This window comes from Pelophylax lessonae (assembly GCF_965119305.1).
Source record: "Pelophylax lessonae genome assembly, chromosome: 8".
NCBI lineage: Eukaryota > Metazoa > Chordata > Amphibia > Anura > Ranidae > Pelophylax > Pelophylax lessonae.
In genome coordinates this window covers 132,189,793-132,207,435 of record NC_138775.1, presented here as the reverse complement: position 1 = coordinate 132,207,435, position 17,643 = coordinate 132,189,793, and the positions used below count along the sequence as shown (strand labels likewise).

Below are 17,643 nucleotides of genomic sequence, written 5' to 3'. Positions count from 1 at the left end.
GAGCGGGAGAATAATCTCTTTATTTCTGGAGTGAATCCCCCTTTTTATACATCCCAGTATTCTGTTGGCTTTGCTTGCGGCGGCTTGGCATTGCATGCCACTGCCAAGCCTGTTGTCTACCAGTACCCCCAAGTCCTTTTCCATCCTAGACTCACCCAGAGGTTCACCCCCTAGTGAATAGCTTGCTTTCTGGTTTCTGGCACCCAAGTGCATTACTTTACATTTTTCTACATTAAACCTCATCTGCCATGTGGTTGCCCACCCCGTTATTTTGTTCAGGTCTGCTTGCAAGATTTCCACATCCTGCATAGAAGATATTGGCATGCCTAATTTAGTATCATCTGCAAATACTGAGATTGTACTAGATATCCCCTCCTCTAGATCATTTATGAATAAATTAAACAGGATTGGTCCCAGGACAGAACCCTGGGGGACCCCACTTTCCACACCCGCCCAATCCGAGTACTCCCCATTAATCACCACCCTCTGGACTCTCCCCTGGAGCCAGGTCTCTATCCAGGTACTCACCTTATGATCCATACCTACCTTCCTTAGTTTGTACAGTAAGCGTTTGTGAGGAACGGTGTCAAAGGCCTTTGCGAAGTCCAGATACACCACATCCACAGGCTTACCTTTATCTAGGTGGCAGCTCACTTCATCGTAGAAGGTTAACAGATTGGTTTGGCACGAACGATTTTTCATGAATCCATGCTGATTTCTACTTATAATACCATTTTCATTACTAAAGTCTTGTATGTGGTCCCTTATCATCCCCTCCAAAATTTTGCAGACTACTGATGTTAGGCTGACCGGCCTATAGTTACCCGGGATATATCTCGGCCCCTTTTTAAATATTGGTACCACGTTGGCTTTTTTCCAATCAGCTGGCACCATACCCGTCTGTAAACTATCCTTAAAGATCAAGAATAATGGTCTGGCAATCACCTGGCTGAGCTCATTAAGAACCCTCGGGTGCAAGCCATCCGGTCCCGGGGATTTATTTATGTTAAGTTTCTCTAGTTTAGCTCTAAGTCTATCCTCTGTTAGCCATGGCGGCACTTCCTGAGGTGTATTATTTAGTTCGGCCTTACAAGCGGGTTTCGTGTAGCCCCCCGATTCCTTTGTGAAGACTGAAGAAAAGAAATTATTTAACACTTCCGCCTTTTCTCTGTCCTCAGTGGCCATTTTTCCTTTATCATCTTTTATGGGGCCAATGTGCTCTGGCCTGGCTTTCTTACTGTTTATATACTTAAAGAACTTCTTGGGGTTCTTTTTGCTCTCCTCCGCTATATGTCTCTCGTGTTCTATTTTAGCCGCCCTGATTTCATCTTTACATTTCTTATTACACTCTTTGTAGTGCTTAAATGCTGCCAATGACCCCTCAGTCTTGTATTTTTTGAAGGCCTTTTCTTTAGCTCTAATATACATTTTAATGTTGGAGTTTAGCCACCCAGGGTTTAGTTTTGCTCTTTTAAATTTATTTCCCTGTGGAATGCACTGGCCCACTCCCTTGTTAAGTATGCTCTTGAAGCACTCCCATTTTTCCTCCGTGTTCTTTGTTCCCAGGGTTCTATCCCATTTGATATTTTCTAGCAGCGAGCGCAGTTTAGGGAAATTGGCTCTTGCGCACATGGTCTTGGTCACAGATTACACTGTCTGCCCTTCTAATAATTGAGTCCCCTACCACCAGCACCTGTCTTTCCTTTCCCTTTCTCCCAGCCTCACTGGAGGAGTTCTTCCCCTGGCAGCTAGGGGCGTCGCTCTGCTCCAGCAATGCTGGTCCCTGACTGGTTTCCCCAACATCACACAACGGGGCGTATCTATTGGGGTGCTCCAGCCCAGGATCAGCCTCCTTGCCTTGTTCCCTTCTACCCCTCCTAACTGTCACCCCTCTACTCTGCTCTGATGCCTGCACCTCCGATACTCCGCCCACCTCTGTGCAGACCCCTGCCTGCACCTGATTGGTACAATCCTGGCTCTCCTCCGGTATGGACATTCTTCTCAGTGTTGCCAGCTGCTTCCCTAGATTCAGGACCTGAGCTTCCAGGGAAGCAACGTGCTCACATTTTGCACATTTGTATTCGCCTTCGATCACATGACCGAGGAACGCATACATATCACAAGATGTACACCGAGTCGCATCTCCACACCCGCCGGGCATTGTACCTACTATCTAATCTAATGGGGATTCAGCGATTTAAGCCTATCCTATGTGGCTATTTCCTGGCTTCCTAACGCTACCTTCTCACCCTCTGGTATTCCGCTCCACTCACTTGACACTCAGTTGCACAACACTCACAATCTCACAGCCAGGTCAGACGCACAACACTGAGTCGCACCGCCCGGTCAGACGCACAACCCTCAGTCGCACAGCCCGGTCAGACGCACAACACTAAGTCGCACAGCCCAGTCAGACGCACAACACTAAGTCGCACAGCCCGGTCAGACGCACAACACTAAGTCGCACAGCCCGGTCAGACGCACAACACTAAGTCGCACAGCCCGGTCAGACGCACAACACTAAGTCGCACAGCCCGGTCAGACGCACAACACTAAGTCGCACAGCCCGGTCAGATGCACAACACTAAGTCGCACAGCCCGGTCAGATGCACAACACTGAGTCTCACAGCCCGGTCAGACGCACAACACTGAGTCTCACAGCCCGGTCAGACGCACAACACTGAGTCTCACAGCCCGGTCAGACGCACAACACTGAGTCGCACAGCCCGGTCAGACGCACAACCCCGAGTCGCACAGCCCGGTCAGACGCACAACCCCGAGTCGCACAGCCCGGTCAGACGCACAACCCCGAGTCGCACAGCCCGGTCAGACGCACAACGCTCAGGTAGTAACAGGTACTCCCAGATACTCAGGTACTCACAGGTACTCACAGATACTCAGGTACTCACAGATACTCAGGTACTCACAGATACTCAGGTACTCACAGATACTCCCAGATACTCAGGTACTCACAGGTACTCCCAGATACTCAGGTACTCACAGGTACTCACAGATACTCACAGGTACTCACAGGTACTCCCAGATACTCAGGTACTCCCAGATACTCAGGTACTCACAGGTACTCAGGTACTCACAGATACTCAGGTACTCACAGATACTCACAGATACTCAGGTACTCACAGATACTCAGGTACTCACAGGTACTCAGGTACTCACAGATACTCCCAGATACTCAGGTACTCACAGATACTCCCAGATACTCAGGTACTCACAGATACTCCCAGATACTCAGGTACTCACAGATACTCCCAGATACTCAGGTACTCACAGATACTCCCAGATACTCAGGTACTCACAGATACTCCCAGATACTCAGGTACTCACAGATACTCCCAGATACTCAGGTACTCACAGATACTCCCAGATACTCAGGTACTCACAGATACTCCCAGATACTCAGGTACTCACAGATACTCCCAGATACTCAGGTACTCACAGATACTCCCAGATACTCAGGTACGCACAGATACTCCCAGATACTCAGGTACTCACAGATACTCCCAGATACTCAGGTACTCACAGATACTCCCAGATACTCAGGTACTCACAGATTCTCAGGTACTCACAGATACTCACAGATACTCAGGTACTCGCAGATACTCAGGTAGTAACAGGTACTCACAGGTACTCGGGTACTACACTACACCCTCAGTCAGTGTACAATCTCAGTCACCAGTCTTACTTACCTAGTGTATGTCCCTTTAAGTCTGACTCTAGCAGTTCCTGGCTTTTTTTTTTTTTTCCCTCAGACGGTCAGTCTCCGCTCTGCACCCGCCTCCCTCTGTCACTTCCCGGTCAGCCTTTGCTCCGCTAGTCTCCTCCTCTGCTCCCTCTCTGTCGGGGGGGGGGGGGGGGGGGGGTTCCGCACCACTCGCCGCCCGCCGCAAAAAAAAAAAAGGGGGGGGGGGTTTACTGTACCGCTCGCCACCCGCGATAAGAGAGGGGGGGGTCCCGACCCGCTTGCCGCTCGCTTCTGGGGGGGGGGGGGGGTTCGAGCGCCGCTCCCCGCCGCTGCTCTCCTGGGGGGGGGGTTACTCACACGCGGTCGGTCGGTCACGCACAACACACTCCTCTCTCCTGCACGCCCTGACAGCCTCTGATCCCGCGCTCTGCTCCTCTGCTCCACAGCACCACCTGTTGAGATCCAGTGGTTACCCCAGTTCAGCCTACGAGCGCGTGCAGGCCATAGCTCCGCGCTGGGTCGGCCGCGACATAGTCCCACTGGACGGGGACTGACCCTGCGAGTTAAACGTCTCGCTGAAACGCCAAAGACCATGAGTCACGGCGCCCGTATTGGTCGACAGCCCTCCTACCTTGGTGGAGAGGGGTACTGTCAGGAGTTGGCGCCAGCCTGGTTCCGGTATGGTGAGTAGTATGTTCCCCCTTTCCCCCTGACGGGTCTTGTGGTGAACGCGGGCCCCTCTCTGTAATGGTAAGGATGGGTTCCCCTCTATCCTACAACATGTCACAGATCCCCCTAATTGAGTGTGATTTTTGTGTACAAGAAGCCAGGAGGCTTGGTTTGGGAGCTGACAATCTAATTGTAAAGATGTGTATATGATTGTAGTCAGTGGCAGTACTAGAACTTTACTGTGATAGTATAAGGTATCCTACCTGTCAGTAGCCACAGGGCGATGTCTATACATGTATACTGCATTCCAGATCATTCCTCCAGCTAAGCAGCGGACCGCATACGGCCCGCTAGGGTCCGGTACCTCCGACCACGCTGACCACCATGAGGGTGAAGGGTTGTGAGGCCGAGATCCTTCTGCAGACATGCCGCTATTCTGTGCAGGCCTGTCTGGTAGATCGCACGAGGCCGCCATTTTGGTGTAGCCTCGTGTCTCCAGCATGGGGGCGGCCATGTTTGAGGTGACTCAAACACCTCATGGAGCCAGGGGGAGGAGCCGGCAGGCGTGTTAAGGGGCGGAGCCGCCTCTTTTACCCAGGAAATAGGGCCAAAGACTTCCTGTCTGTAACAAGACAAGCACTGAGCAAGCTGATGAAAACTTCTGTGCATCAGGGATGAGCCTTGGGGTCTGTCTCTCTCTCTGTGGGGTCCAAAAAGGCAGGTAACACTGAGGGGCGCTGTTGCGACTGGGGGACACAAAAAAAAAAAAAAAAGTTTTTTTTTTTTTTACTTTGTCATTTTTTGTCGCTGGCAAGTGTCTTGTATAATCATTGACCCTGCCGCATAGGTATCCCCACCTGATCCCCTCAAGGTGGCCGCAGGACCCTCCAGTACCCCACTTGTTTTTAATGCATTATCGGCAATTTTGGAGTCTTTGGTATCCCGGGTGGAGGTGGCCTGTCAGGGACGGGGGTCAAGTAGCGACCCCCGCCTACCCCTATTGTTTATCAGATACTTCAGATACGGATTCGGAACTGGTCAATGCAGTTGCAGGTCCCTCTTAGGGGGCTGTTGTCTCAGGTAATATCTCCTCAGCAGTGAGGAGCACGTTTCTGCCTCCGCCATAGCACAAGAGTGGTGGATGCACTAGTTGTGTCCGTCCGGGAAACCTTTAGTCTTGAGGTTACACCGGCAGAGGTAGCTGAGACTGAGATTCCTTTTTGGTACTTGTTAGCCTACCAAAAGGGCGAAGGATTTTCCTTTACCCAAATGGGGTCGTTTTGAAACGAACCCCTGTTATTTCCAAACGCATGGCTAGGTGCTATCCTCTTTATAGGATAGACGGTACCACCTGCTGTCTTGCCACAGACTGTTAGGATAAAAAGACCTCGTAACTAACGAGGACCTTCCTTTTCTGCTCATATAGAGTTGTTCGTTCCGCGAGGGCGGGCGATAAGGCGAAACCCTCCAAAGCCCCTTTAGAGGGGTTTCAAAGGGCGCTGGTCGGGTAAACAAAGAGTCCGGCTCAGCCAAGCCTGAAGAATATAGCCTGATGCGCCCCTACCCATCTCTGGGGTGGGGGGGGGATGTCTTCACCGGTTTCTGGAGGACACAGGATCGAGTTTCGATCACTTCCACCGGTGCGATTCTGCCCTTCTAACATTGAACGGTTTCAGGGGTTCTATTCGAACCTATTCACAATGCCCAGGAAAGAGGGCAAGGTGCGTCCAAATCTGGACTTGGGAAGAAATAGAGTCCATCCGTACAGTGGTGGCCTCCCTGCATAAAAGAGATTTCCTGGCGTCCATAGACATATAGGATGCCTATCTTTATATCCCCATCATCGCAGGACATCAGCGTTTTTTCGCTTTCCCAAAGATCATCCCTGGTTCCCACCAGGAGACTGAACTATCTGGGCCTAAGGTTGGATACATCCTGGGCAAGAGAGTTTCTCCTTGCTGGGAAACTCCAGAAGGTTCAGTCAACGATTCGGATGTTGCTGTCCGTCAATTGGCTGGGACTGATGGTGGCCTTCTTAGAGGCAGTACCGTATACCCAGTCTCATACCCGAATTCTCCTGAAGGAGATTCTTTTTTAATGGAATCAGAATTCCGATTCCCTGGACAATCGGATCCGGTTGAGCGAGCGGACCAGGAAGTCTCCGATGCTCAACCAGGGGAAGTCATTTCTTCCGATAGTATCCAGATTACCAATAAGGGTATCGGAACTGAGAGCGATCAGATTTTGTCTGATTTACTGGATCGAGCAGCCCGATTCGGATCCAATCGCATATGGCCTCTTCATCCAGAGGTTTTTTCCCTAGCTGTCCCTTCATTGGGACATCCCGGATGTGGATCTGTTGGCACCTTGGCCTAACAGGAAGGTGCGGAGGTTTGTAGCTCGCGCCACGATCCTCTAGCGGACGCAGCAGAAACGCTGATCGCCCCGTGGGGGCAGTATCAACTACGGCATGCCTTCCATCCTCTCAAGTTGCTGCGGGAACTTCTTCGCAGGATAGAGGTGGAGGGAATTCCAGTTATTCTGGAAATTCTGGATTGACCTCGTCAAGCCTGGTACGCCGACTTGGCGAGGCTAGTCGCGGACGCTCCTTGGAGACTTCCTCTCAGGGAGGATTTGCGGTCTCAGGGACCGATCTTCCATCTTGCTTTACAGTCGCTGGCTTAATGGCCTGGCCATTGAGACCCAGGTACTGAAGGACAAGGGAGTGTCAGCTTCAGTTATTCCTACCTCCAGTTAAAGCAAGGAAAGCGACTTCCAGCACATGGAAGTCTTATATTGCATGGTGTGAATCTATTGGATTTCCCCCACAGACCTATTCGGTGACCCGAATTTTGGTCTGTCTGCAACAAGGTTGAGCAGAAACTATCCTTGAGCACGATCAAGGGTCAGGTTTTCGGCGTTAGCAATCTTCTTTCAAGAAACCTTTGGCTAATCATTCCTTGGTGCGGAATTTCATCCAGGGGGTGCGACATCTGGCTCCGCCAGTGCGCGCACCCTTACCGCCTGGTATCTTAATTTAGTGTGGTCGGTTCTTCAGAAACTTCTCTTTGAAGATATTAGGGAGATTCCCTTGCTTACATTCCCAGAAGGTGGCCTTCTTGGTGGCCATTACTTCTCTACGCAGGGTGTCAGAACTGGCCGCATTATCCTGTTGTTCCCCAGATCTGGTGGTTCATAGGGATAAGGTGGTTCTTCTTCCGAATCCATCCTTCCTTCCTAAAGTGGTTTTCGTAAGACGGACTCACTTTTTGTGATCACGGATAGCCCTTGAAGGGGGTTGCCTGTGTCTCCCGCGACCATATCTACATGGATCAGTCAGACGGTGGTACAGGCTTATTCTATTAAGGGTCAGAATCCTCCGTTCCCTGTTAGGGCGCACTTCACTCGAGCGCTCAGTACTTCCTGGGCTTTTCGCCATCAGGCGTCAGTGGTCCAGGTATGTAAAGCGGCCACCTGGTCGTCGGTACATACCTTTACAAAATTTTATAAAATTGATGTGATGGCATCGGCGGATGCCTCATTTGGCCGCAAGGTTTTGCAGGCCGCAATTTGAGGAGACCGGTGGTCTACCTCGAGGGTTTTTTTCTGTTTGAAAATTTTTTTGTTGAGTCTCATCATTAAGGATGAGCATTGTAAACTTCTAGTTGGCACCGGTTGGGCCTTCTAGATTTGGATTTGATTTCCATTTTCCCACCCCTCATTTGTGATACTGCTCTGGGACTTCCCGAAGGTGCTGTATCACCGAAGACTACGTCTGTCAATGAGCGATAGAGAAAAATGGATTTTTGTAAAATCCTTTTCTCTTAGCTCATTGACAGACGTAGTACCCGCCCCTCTGTTTTTTTGAGTTGGGTTGGGTTAAATTCTCTAAAGACTGCTTTTATGACATAACTGATTTGCTGAGGCAGAGAGAGAGAGGACATACCCTCTGGGACTGCCCCTAGGGTGTGGCCAGAGCATTTTATTTCCTGTCTAGTCCTACTCCTGTGGAGGCAACATAACCCGAAGGTGCTGTATCACCGAGGACTACGTCTGTCAATGAGCTAAGAGAAAAGGATTTTACGGTAAGATTTTACAAAAATCCATTTTTTGTTCCTTTTTGAGCATCAAACTTTGTGATTGCAGCATCATTTACCAGACGACAATCGTGGCTCGATTGCGGTGCCATTAAGAAGTAATGACATTGCAAACGCATCCCTGGATTTTCTCAGGTGGAATCACTGCGATTCTGCCCACGATCAGGTGTGAACGGAGCCTTAATGTTCAGGCCATGCTAAGTACAATGTAGCTGACTAGTCTGCATCTATACAGCTCACAGCGGAGCTGGGTCCATGCCATGGATCAATGGACTAAAACAAAGTCTGTCATAAAACAGAAGCATACACTTTTTGGGTTTAGAAAATTGTAAAGGTTTGTTACTTTGCACACAAAAAAAACCAAACATGTTATACTTACCTGCTCTATGCAAGGGTTTTGCACAGAGCAGCCCTGATCCTCCTCCTCGGGGGTGCCTAGAATGCATTATAATGAGAGACTTTACACCTCCTTTAAAGTGGATTTTGCACCAAAAATGCAAGGTCTGCTTATTTATCTATGGCGCCCCCCTCCATGTCAAAATGCTGCACAAATCTCAATCTAAAAATAAAACTGTGGGTAAAAATATACTTGCCCGACCCCCACCATTATATCTGGAAAATACCATGGAAATCTGACTAGCCCAAATGCTGCAAGAAGACAATCCTGTACTGTACTAGACTATGTCATATCGTGAGATTTGGGTACTTGACTTTTGCTCATTTATTTATATATTTATTTTTAACTTTTAGTGAATCAAATGAATGACCTAGAATGTCTTTTACGGTACCTCGTTTAGAAAATGGTTTGACTACTATTGTTACCTTTCTCAATAAAACGTTGGGGAAGGTAACAATGGTAGTCAAACCATTTTCTAATTGAGGTCCTGTAACAGTCATTCCAGGTCCTTCATCTGAAAGAGGATTGGCTTCTCAATCTACAGTTGGCATGTACTGGGCGCATGGAACTCCCACCCTTCCTTCTAAAGTCAAGTGCAAAGTTTGAAACAATGCAGGACAAAGAGGCAAAATGATTACCATGCCAAATTAAGAACTTGTGGCCCCAATTTTAACTGGATGGTCCATTATTGGAAATTATCTGTATCCAAGAGGAAAAATCCGTTGATGCTGTTGGTGCAGTGGAAGTTTATCCAGATGTCCTTTTGGCTTTTTAACCCATCTATATATGCTGTTTGTGACTCGCTAGGCGTAAGCTTATTTCAGTCCATTCTATATGGTAAGCCCCCCCCATCCTCTGACAATGATGGCGGTTCTTGTGCACGAGTTTGAAAATTCACATGAAATAACGTTTGAACATTTTGCTTTTCACATCACATTTTGGACTTGCTCCGAACTTTCTTTTACATATTTGCACTGACCAGTCACTAATTATCACTGTATTTATTGGTTACATCATTACATGTGTGTATTGTATCAATGCTCATTTTTGTCATATAGATACAATTTATCATATGCACTTTAATTTTATTTTCTATTAGCGCTGCACAGTAAAGGGCATTCTACTTTTTTTTTTTTTTTGTTTTAAGGGTTTGTCATGGCAAAAATAAACCTATGCATTACACCTATGTAATATATGCACCTTTTCCCATGTTTTATAACTTTTTTGCATTTTTTGGACACATGTAAAATGTGCATCTTAGGCCTAAAGGTAACTTAAACCCCCATAACATACATTTTCAGGAAGCAGCCACCCTGTAGAATAAAATGGCAATTTTTAAATCTTAGTTCAACTGTTTATTAAACCTATATTTTCAGTAAAAAATGTTCAAATATTTTTAGTGCACTTGCACTCTGTGTGCTTTTGGCTGTGGACATGGGTCAGCATGGGCATCCTGACGAGTCTGCCACCCTATACACAAACTGGTGGAGATGCCCATTTTTTTCTACTTTCAACATATCAAGTTCATGGACATGTTTTACTTGGTGCCTAATATATTCCGCTGAATTTTAGGTGCCATTGTAACAAGAAAATCTGTGTTATTCACTTACCATGTCAGTGGGCATAAAGTTATGGCTGATCAGTGTATGTTCAGTATGTTGCAGTACATCATTGCATGCATGTTAAAGCAATATTAGGGTTTATTTATTAAAGATGGAGAGTGCAAAATCAGTTGCACTTGTGCAAAGAAACCAATCAGCTTTCAAGTTTTTTTTGCCAAAGCTTAATTGAACAAGCTAGAAGGTTAGAAGCTGATTGGCTACCATGCACAGCTGCACCAGATTCTGAGTGCTCCAGTTTTAGTAAATCTACACCAATGTCACTTAGCTTATTCAGATTCCCAGACTCACTGATTCATACCTCTACAGTGATCTTAACCATTCCTGCCTCTAGCTTAGCCAGCACAACATACTCACTGCTTTGAAGTCTAGGAAAGAATGTGATCTTCTCTCATAGGACAGTGCTTGGGTCTATTGGCTAATTGCTAGGCCCAATCACTGTCACGTGACAGAAGGGAGTCATGTCCTGACTGCCATTAGACACAGATAATGGCCAACGCTGTATATTGATAGTAGTTGAGAATGAAGAAGGAGCAGAAGAGGATCGCTGGAAAGGTATCAGTGGATTGGTGAATCTATTTAACGTGGCAATATCTCTCTTTAATGTGATTTGCATTACATCAGCCTGTTTATTTTAAATAGGGGGCCAGTGCACCGCGTGAAAAGCATGCTTTCAGAAATAGAATTGTTAAGTTTATTTTTTATCACTTAACAAAATGGAAATTAAATGAACAGAGGTGGAATCCAAATCAAATCAGTATTTGGTGTGACCACCCTTTTTCTTTCAAAACGGCATCGATTCTTAAATTCTTCTAGATACATTTGCACACAGATTTTGAAGGATCTCGGCAAGTAGGTTGTTCCCAACATCTTGGAGAACTAATCACAGAATTTCTGTGGATGTAGGCTGCCTCAAATCCTTCTGTCTCTTCATGTAATCCCAAACTTTATGATGTTGAGATCAGGGCTCTGTGGGGGCTTTCCATCACTTCCAGGACTCTTTTTTTTTTTTTCTTCAGTAACAAATACAGTACATTAAGGCATGTTTAGATTGTTTGTTGTTGATTGTTAGGGGTTCCAGTTATAACCTTTATTGTCTAATTAAAGTTAATAAAGATGCATGCTTGTGACACACAATGCTGTATACTATGCCTGGCAAACCTAACTTGTTTCAAACACTTTCATGGTTAACTTAAAGGATAACTCCACATTCATGGGGGAAAAAAAATAGCAAGTACAAAAAAAATAAAAAAAAAATAAATAAATATATATATATATATATATAGCAAATACAATTGTGACACAAGTCATATTGTAATTGAATGGTTTAAATAAAAAATAAAAAAAAAAGTACCTTTCCTTTTCAATCTGCAGCACTGTCATTTTCTATAAAATACAAGGTAACCTGGAGGCTTTCTGTACACAGATGGTGTATAGAACACCCCAAGGTATGTCAATTCCTGCTTGTGTGATTGGCTCACTGAAGTCTGAACTAAGATACAAATCTGATTTTGAGCATCCCTGCAACAAAAATATGATTTTTGGTGAGATCCTTCCAAAGGGAAAGCTCTAGAAGTGCAGCAGCTGATTGAGAATTATGAAATCATTCACCTTCACTCTGCACATGGACACAGACAAACAAACTGCTATTTCTTCAGAATAACAAAAGGTAGGAATCTGCAACAAAGTTTGTTAAAATCCTTGAAATGTGCATAGATCACCCAGAAAGGAATTTTTTTTTTCCTCACCAAAAGTGGAGTTCCTCTTTTAAGTCTCTTCTTCCTAACTGTGCTTCTATCAGAAAGTTACACATCCAAATTGGCTAAAAAAGGGTATCCCTTAAACTCCAGTGATCCCTAATGAAACACTGAAAATTTACGTTATCGCCTCAATGCTAAGACTCATATTGTCACCAGGGTAGTGATTCTGTAATTTTGCATTTTTCTTTTTTTTGTTTCAGGTCTTTCTGGCAGCTGGCTTGACTGGCTTATCCCAACTCTAATTCTTTGGTTGGTAAATGGAGTGATTGTTCTCAGTGTTTTCATGAAACTGTTGATCCATGGGGAGCCAGTGACAAGGTTACATTCTCGTTCTTCTGTGAAATTCTGGCGACACAGAAAACAAGCCGATTTGGATCTTGCTCGGGTAGGTTGTGCACATTTGAAAGGCATTTTTCTACTCGTATATTGAGGGTTATTTGTAACAAAATCTTGTGCAAATCTGGCTGCTTTTAATTTATAAAAGGATTTCCTGTAGGCTTTGTGTTGCTCTGTAGTAGCTGTCTTTGAAATCCTAAGCAGCCGATGATGACTTTTTATCCAAAGATCTGAGAATGTCACTCAAAAGAAAAGACCCCCAACTCATCCCAACCCCTGCAATGTCACATTTGCTGGACAGCGTAGTCTACATGTAAATGTAATGCAGAATTATAAAAGTGCACAAAATATAGTAAATTTGTCTCATTTCTCCTGTTTTGCACTGCTGTGCCCTGCAGTAGAGGGTTTGTATTTCGCTCAGTGGCTCATAATACTTGATCAGGAAAAGTGTGTTGAGTGTACAAACAAATAGAAGCGTTAAAGGATGATTTAGCATAATTGATGTCCTGAATATTCTCTTAAATATTCCTTCTTTTTCATACTTAAAAGGGCGATTTTGGAGCAGCAGCATTAAATCTGCAGACTTGCCTTTGTGTACTTGGTCGATCTCTCCCAGCTTCCCGCTTTGACCTTGCATGCAGCCTGTCCTGGAACGTTATACGTTGTAGTCTACAGAAAATAAGCCTGGTACGCTGGCTACTGAAACGTACACCTGGTCATTGTAATAAAGGCGAATTTCAAGATGAGGCTGCAACCAGTGCTCGAGATGCTGCCCTTGTTTATCACAAGCTGCACCAGCTGCATTTAACAGGTAAACCAGCATTTGAACAGCCTTTTCATGGCTTATTATGCTAGTGTACTTGAGCTCTATTGCTTTCATTACCTCTTATTTGTGTTATTTACATTTTTCCTTTAGGAAAATTGCCCTCAAGTTGGCGTTGCTCAGGTCTCAACCTTTCTTTGTGTGCTGTCAACCTAGCTGAGTGTGCAGGTGACAAGATATCGCCAAGTTTACTTGCAGAAATTAACCTAACTACAGCTGTGCAGATGAAGATCAGCTTCTCTGGGAGGTTCTCTTTCTTGGCTGTAAGTGACCAGTAACCTCCGAATTACTTTGCAAATTCAAGATTTCCAGAGTAGCACTTTATATTAAATGCTGTATTCATGGCAATGTTGGATTTAGCCATGGATCTAAAACTAGCATTTTCTCTTGCAATCAGAATTTAATCGGAAAAATATAGCTTAAACCTCTGCGCTACTAAATCTCCCCTCTAATTAAAGCAGCTGGCCACCGCTATCATGTGCTACCTACACTACAAACTACTGAATTAAAGCCGAATTATTGCAGCTATGTTTTTTATTTTTTTTTTTTATCCTTTTTTTAAGTAGTGTTAATATAATACACAAAGTAATATAATAGTTGGTTACACCGTGCTTACCATTAGATACCTTAGTATCCTAAAATGTGCAACAGTTCTTCACTATAAAGCACTTCAATGCGCTGGAAATAAAATGTCTGTTCACTATGATACACTCCACCGTGCTGGAAATAAATTGTCCTAATATTGTCACACAAAGAAATCGTGTTCAGAGTAAGTCCTTTTGAGTGTAAATGTGCATCAGTTCTTCCACTCCTTCACCTCCTGAAAACACTGCACCCAAGATGTGCCCGAACCTTTGTTATCTGACCTTTAAATTACTTTTCCACTTCGGGGTTCGATGCATTCCCCCCCCCCTCTCCTCGGCTCTACCACCATCTCTTATCCTGGAGATTACACCCAGGACAAAGCAAATAACATACGCAAAGTATTATCCATAAAAAAATAAAAAAAATACACACCTATATCCCACAAAAAGATTTTCTGTCAATATCAATTCTGTACCCTGGGTCCTGTTCTCTGCCCTATTCCACTTTGTCCCTGTACACTGACATCATCTGGCTCCCACTACACATTACAACACATGACTTCCCCAGGGGCTCCTATAGTGGGGAACAGGGCCATGCCATGCTCTGTGTCTTATGAACACACACAGCTGGCTCGAGAGCAAGCACACACAAGTGCCCCCATAGCATGTCTTACACATTTTAGCATGTTAAAAACATGTTATACTTACCTGTTCTGTGCTACCATTGCACAGAGCAGGTAAGTATAACTAGTTTAAAAAACAAATCTGAACCTTTACTATACCTTTTTAAGAATTAACAACACCTATTAAAACCTAATTCTAACAGCCTCCCTGGCCTAGCATATTCAGTAGATTCTCTTGTTTGCATTTCTCAAATTAGAATGTGCCCCAAACTATGAAACCGTGGCCTTTGATTGAATGGTGTTCCGTCCTTGTTTAACTACTTTAATACCTTCTTTTACCTCCTTCCTCCCCAGGCCAATTTTTCAGCTTTCAGCGCTGTCACACTTGGAATGACAATTGCGCAGTCATGCAACACCTCCCAAACAAAATTTTTGTCATTTGTTTTTCACACAACTAGAGCTTTCTTTTGGTGGTAATCCATGCTGTTTTATATACTTTTTGCAAAATAAATCAAAAAAAGTTTTTTTTTTCTTCATTTCAGTTATAAAATTTTGCTAATAAATAAATAAATGTTCCTTATAAATTTAGGTCAAAATGTATTCTGCTACATTGCTTTGGTGAAAATAACCCAAATCAGTGTATATTATTTAGTCTGTGGCGAAGTTGGCAAACTATGGTATATTTCTGAAAATTGATCAATTCTGATGTACTGACAGTCTCATTTCTTGAGACTCCAACACCAGGACAATACAAATACCCACCAAATTTCCCCTTTTTAGGGAAATACAGTCCAAGCTATTTAGTAAGAGGTATGAGTTTTTTGAAGTTGTAATTTTTTTGTCATTGTTTAGAAATTGTATTTTTTATTTATTTTGTTTTACGTACGCTCACCAGTGCAGTACAGCGTCGTCATATAACTGGTGTGGCAGTGTCCAATGACATCCACCAGGATCAACAAGAGACCTGTCAAGCCATCATATTGTAATAGGCCAGACGGGAACTGGTTTATTTAGCAAGCATGGGCAAGGACCAGGGTGCCACCTTTATTTGGGGATGGGGTGCACTAGGACACTTTTTTTTTTTTTTTTCCCTCTTTTTAACCTTTTAATCTTTCAGTTGATTGACACCCTCTGCAAGCAGATTTTATAAGAAATTAAACTTTTTATTTTATAAAACTGCAACCCTGCATAGGCATAATCTGTGCAACAAAATGATAAATATACATGGGTATCATAAATTGTGCAGGATGGTCTGTACGGGTCCAGTACATTGTTTAACATTCGGTGCACTCTGTAGATAGGGAGTGTGGACAGACCCTTACTCCAAGATGAATGAAAGGGGGGGGGGGAGGGGTTGTGCATTATTGGCCATCCAAGTGTAGATCCTACCCCCTTATCAACTTCAGGGTGAGTGGCTGTTCCTAGGAAGGCTCTGTCTTTATTCTTGCATGTATTGCCAATTTGCTTGAGATGCCTACTTGACATTTAAGTTTCCTTTTTTTTTTTTTTTTAACTGTTGACACAAAGTAGCTATTTGCTGTCTATAATGTAAGATAACATGACTGTTTATTTTTATCATGCTTTAATATGGCTCCTATCATTCAGGCATATTTTCTCGGTTGTGCACAAATCAATACCTCTACTGGTGAGTGTGATTCTTTACCAGAGTCTTTGCGATGGCTCACACACCCAATGGGGAAACACTTCTTTATCAACTTTAACTGGACACTGAAAAGTGCTGCAAAGGAGTCTCTCTACAGCTCCTCAAGAGATCCTGGTAAGAGAAGCTAGAGCATACACACAGCATAGTATTATGTCCTGATTTCAGAATCGCTTGTAGCAGGATTGCGGGAGATTCAAAACCCCAACTTGCCTGGCAAATTGAGAATGTCTGCAAAACAATGCAAATATGCAACTTACTTCTCTTCTACTTCACGTATTCCTGAAGTACTCTTTGTGTGTTCTCTAAAAGCATACACTTTTCAAGTTTTACACACATTGCTAAAAAATAAATTATAATATAGATGTTTAATTCTGAATTGGCTTTCCAAGTGTCCCGTATTTTATATTAAATTATTATTATTATTATTATTGTATATAAATTGTTTCTATGACAAAAATAGCACTAAACTGTTTTTTTTTTTTTTTTTTTTTCTTTGCTCAAACACAGCTGACCCCATTGCTCAGATCCATCGAACATTTTGTGAATCCTTGCTGGAGAAAGCATTGTATTCACTTGCAAAGCCAGAAAGCAGTAAAGTGTTCCATGAAGACGAAAGCTGGTATGAGCAATTTTGCCATTTTGATGTGTGTTTACGTGCATACCCAGTTCAGAATTGCATGATAAAAGGCCTATGATAGGCAGCCAGCAATAAAAATGTATTACCGTATTTGTTCACACATGTATCACTAGTACCTTAAACTCTTCTTTTGCAGCGAGTTTTCAAAAGCTCAAGAGTACTTGAAGGTTTTAAATGTGTTTGCAGATTCAGTTAGCAGCGCCACCTCCCTCCCTCTTGGAGGGTCACCCTGCATATTGTCTAATCACAGTAAGTAATAGAAAAGTTGTTATCTAACGCTGCTATGTTGCATTTTAGAATGTAGAATCTATTGTCAACTACAGTCCGTTTCAATGGCATTTATGATGTCTGTTAACATGAAATTCGATTCCAAGCAACCAAATGATATTGAGACTAGCAACATGTGCCTGTTTGTTGATCAAGATAAATTCCTAAATTATTAAAGTGAACCTCTTGCAAAAATAAACATTTCCTACACTTTGCTGCTGTAAAGATGAGAATGCTTTCTGTTCTGTCAAAATCTGCAGTAATAATGAGTTGTGAGTGTTTGATAATGCAGAACCCAGCAATTCTGGGAAACCATTTGTCCGGTCCCGTTCCATGCTGTAGTTCTTCCTGACCGCCCCTGTGTAACAACAGTAGTTGTAGTAAAGTAGAGGCTGGCAGATTGAACCTGTGAGTGCAGCAGACAACCAGGAATCCGACATTCTCAAAGGAGCTGGATTCTGCAGG

At 44.1% G+C, this 17,643-nt stretch overlaps 1 protein-coding gene across 1 annotated transcript in view; it reads left to right on the top strand.

Annotated features, from left to right (window-relative positions):
* SREBF2 (sterol regulatory element binding transcription factor 2) overlaps positions 1-17,643 on the top strand; it is a 90,898-nt gene that overhangs the window by 56,004 nt on the left and 17,251 nt on the right. Inside the window, exons 9-14 of the mRNA XM_082264879.1 lie at positions 12,446-12,630; positions 13,131-13,392; positions 13,498-13,667; positions 16,217-16,388; positions 16,782-16,893; positions 17,048-17,160. Of these exons, the coding sequence (XP_082121005.1) occupies positions 12,446-12,630; positions 13,131-13,392; positions 13,498-13,667; positions 16,217-16,388; positions 16,782-16,893; positions 17,048-17,160 (1,014 nt within the window). The remainder of the gene's footprint in view (positions 1-12,445; positions 12,631-13,130; positions 13,393-13,497; positions 13,668-16,216; positions 16,389-16,781; positions 16,894-17,047; positions 17,161-17,643) is intronic.